The 2,138-nt window shown below is 54.7% G+C and overlaps 1 protein-coding gene across 1 annotated transcript in view; it reads right to left on the bottom strand.

Annotated features, from left to right (window-relative positions):
* Positions 1 to 1,889, bottom strand: part of Pla2g3 (phospholipase A2 group III) — a 5,346-nt gene extending 3,457 nt beyond the window's left edge. Inside the window, exons 1-3 of the mRNA XM_005366103.3 lie at positions 1,376 to 1,889; positions 374 to 506; positions 3 to 123 (exon numbers count right to left, since the gene is read on the bottom strand). Coding sequence (XP_005366160.1) covers positions 3 to 123; positions 374 to 506; positions 1,376 to 1,889 — 768 coding nt within the window. The remainder of the gene's footprint in view (positions 1 to 2; positions 124 to 373; positions 507 to 1,375) is intronic.
* Between the last annotated feature and the right edge of the window lie 249 nt (positions 1,890 to 2,138).

Genomic DNA, 2,138 nt, shown 5'->3' with positions numbered 1-2,138 from the left:
TGCCACTCCACACAGGCCTCCTGCTCCTTCAGCACAAAGCATGGGATCTCCAGCACATTGAAGAAGGCCATGCCCATGATGTCAGAGATGGAGTCACGCTGGCTCCTCAGGCATTGCTGAAACCTGCCCCCAGAACCAGAATTCAGGTCTCAGGACCCCAGAGAGCCTCCTGGCATATTCTTCAGCCCACCCTATAGATGATCATTCATTTTCTGGGGCCTCAGTTTTGCCCATCTGCACTGAAGGTGGTCGGGAGAGGAAGGGGGCCCTGCTTCTGATCTTTAGAATACACTGGATTTCTAGTGCTGATACCCAAGACTGGGTATCTCTGCTCTGCCCCCTGAGCCCCGGGTCCTCTCTGCCTGCTGCCAACCTGGCATCACAGTCGCAGTGAGAGATGGTGTGGAATCGGAAGTTTCGGATGCCATAGTTAAACTGCAAGGGTGAGATGGTTTGTGGACATTGGTCGTGTTCCCTGCAGCAGAGGTCAGGGCCGTGAAACATACCTGCATGGAGAGAAGAGGGAACAGGCTAGAGCAGGGCCCTGGATACTGTGCACATGTTATGCCGACCTGGCCATAGTAGTTAGAATTTGCCCAATTCTCATCCCAGCCCACGGTGGCCTCAGGACAGTTGGTCTCTGGATACACAACACCCATAGCACCAACATATTCTGAGAAGACCATCCAGGCTCGCAACCTCCTTTGCCTCCCCCATGCCAGGAAGCTCACACTCCAGCATGTGGACGTGTCTTCCTCGGAAGTCACTAGAGCTGACTCACAGAGTTCTCAAGCTCACACCCAAATAAAGCTCCAAGTTATGAAGGTGTGTGTAATGGAATGACAGGCAGGAGGGGTGCAACATTTTCTTTGGTACCGCAAGGTGCTGGGTGGCCTACTCAGGTCAAGTTCCCCACCAGCTCCCCTTGCAGACACACACCAACAACCACAGCCCCAGCAATAACATCCTTCATGGGTGTTCCCCAAGAGCTAAGTTCACAGCAGTCCTGAAGGGGAAGTGGCCCTTTATCTTATAGATAAGAAACTTGAAGCTACAAGAAGTGCCAGTTTGAATGTGCTGAGCGGCAATCTGAACCCAGATCTGAGGGGCTTTTTCCACTGAAGTACCTCATGGGTAGAGGCTGTTTAGAACAGCAGAAGTAGGATCCTCCCCAACCTGCCTCCTCCCTCAGAAGGTGATTCACAGGACTCTGGGTTTGAGTAAGACCCATCCATGACATCACTTATGTGTCCCATGAAGAGTTGCTCAAGCTCACCCCCCATTTTACAGATTAAAAAAAAAGTTGAGGTTCAAAGTACCTAAGTCACTTCTCTAAAGACAGCCCCCTCCCCACATACACACCCCCGTGGCTCACCCAGTTCTGAGGAGTTCTCTGCAGAGTTCCCAACTCCACACCACAGCGTGCCAGGAATGGTCCAGCCTCTCCTCCTTCTAACGTGCCCGCTGTCAGTTGCTCCACTCTGCCTTGAGGCTCGCTTCTCCCTGGCTCCCGTAGGGCTATCCTCAGACCCCTGACAGGCCTCCCACTGGCTCTGCAGGGTGTCCAGGGCTCTCTGCAGCTCAGGTCCAGGTGTGTGGGTGAAGGAGTGCCTCGAGGGCTCACGAGTACAGAGGACCCCGAAAGCTCTGATGAGCTCAGAGTCATCCTGCCTGATACATACCTTCAGCCTGTAGTGCGCATCCCAGAGGGCCTGGAATAGTGCCAGGCCTTGGGCATCTTTGCCCAAGAAGCTCAGAGAACCCAGAGGGTTACCAGGGATGGGCTTGGCCAAGTAGCAGGAGGTACTGTCCCAGTGAAGGGTAAGGGAGCCCCCTGGAGCAACCCCTAGAAAAGCCAGCATCCCCAGAAGGACCCCCTGAACCCCCATTCTGTCCTAGGCCAGCCTGCTCAGACAAAGCCCCCTGGATGCTTGCCTTTGGCTACCCACGAGGCAGCTGCTGAGTCTGGATCAGAAGGGATGCCAGCAGGCCCTGGGTGTCAGTCGGACCAATGAATGGAGCTGAAGGAGGAGGAGAAAGGCAGGAGCATGGGGTGATCTTGGGCTTGTAACCGAATCCACCGGCTGGGCAGGCTTCTGATTGGCTGAGAAGTGCATTGCTGGGCCCACGCCTCCACT

This window comes from Microtus ochrogaster, unplaced genomic scaffold (assembly GCF_000317375.1).
Source record: "Microtus ochrogaster isolate Prairie Vole_2 unplaced genomic scaffold, MicOch1.0 UNK6, whole genome shotgun sequence".
Taxonomy (NCBI): Eukaryota; Metazoa; Chordata; class Mammalia; order Rodentia; family Cricetidae; genus Microtus; species Microtus ochrogaster.
This window is presented reverse-complemented; position numbering and strand designations above follow the sequence as displayed.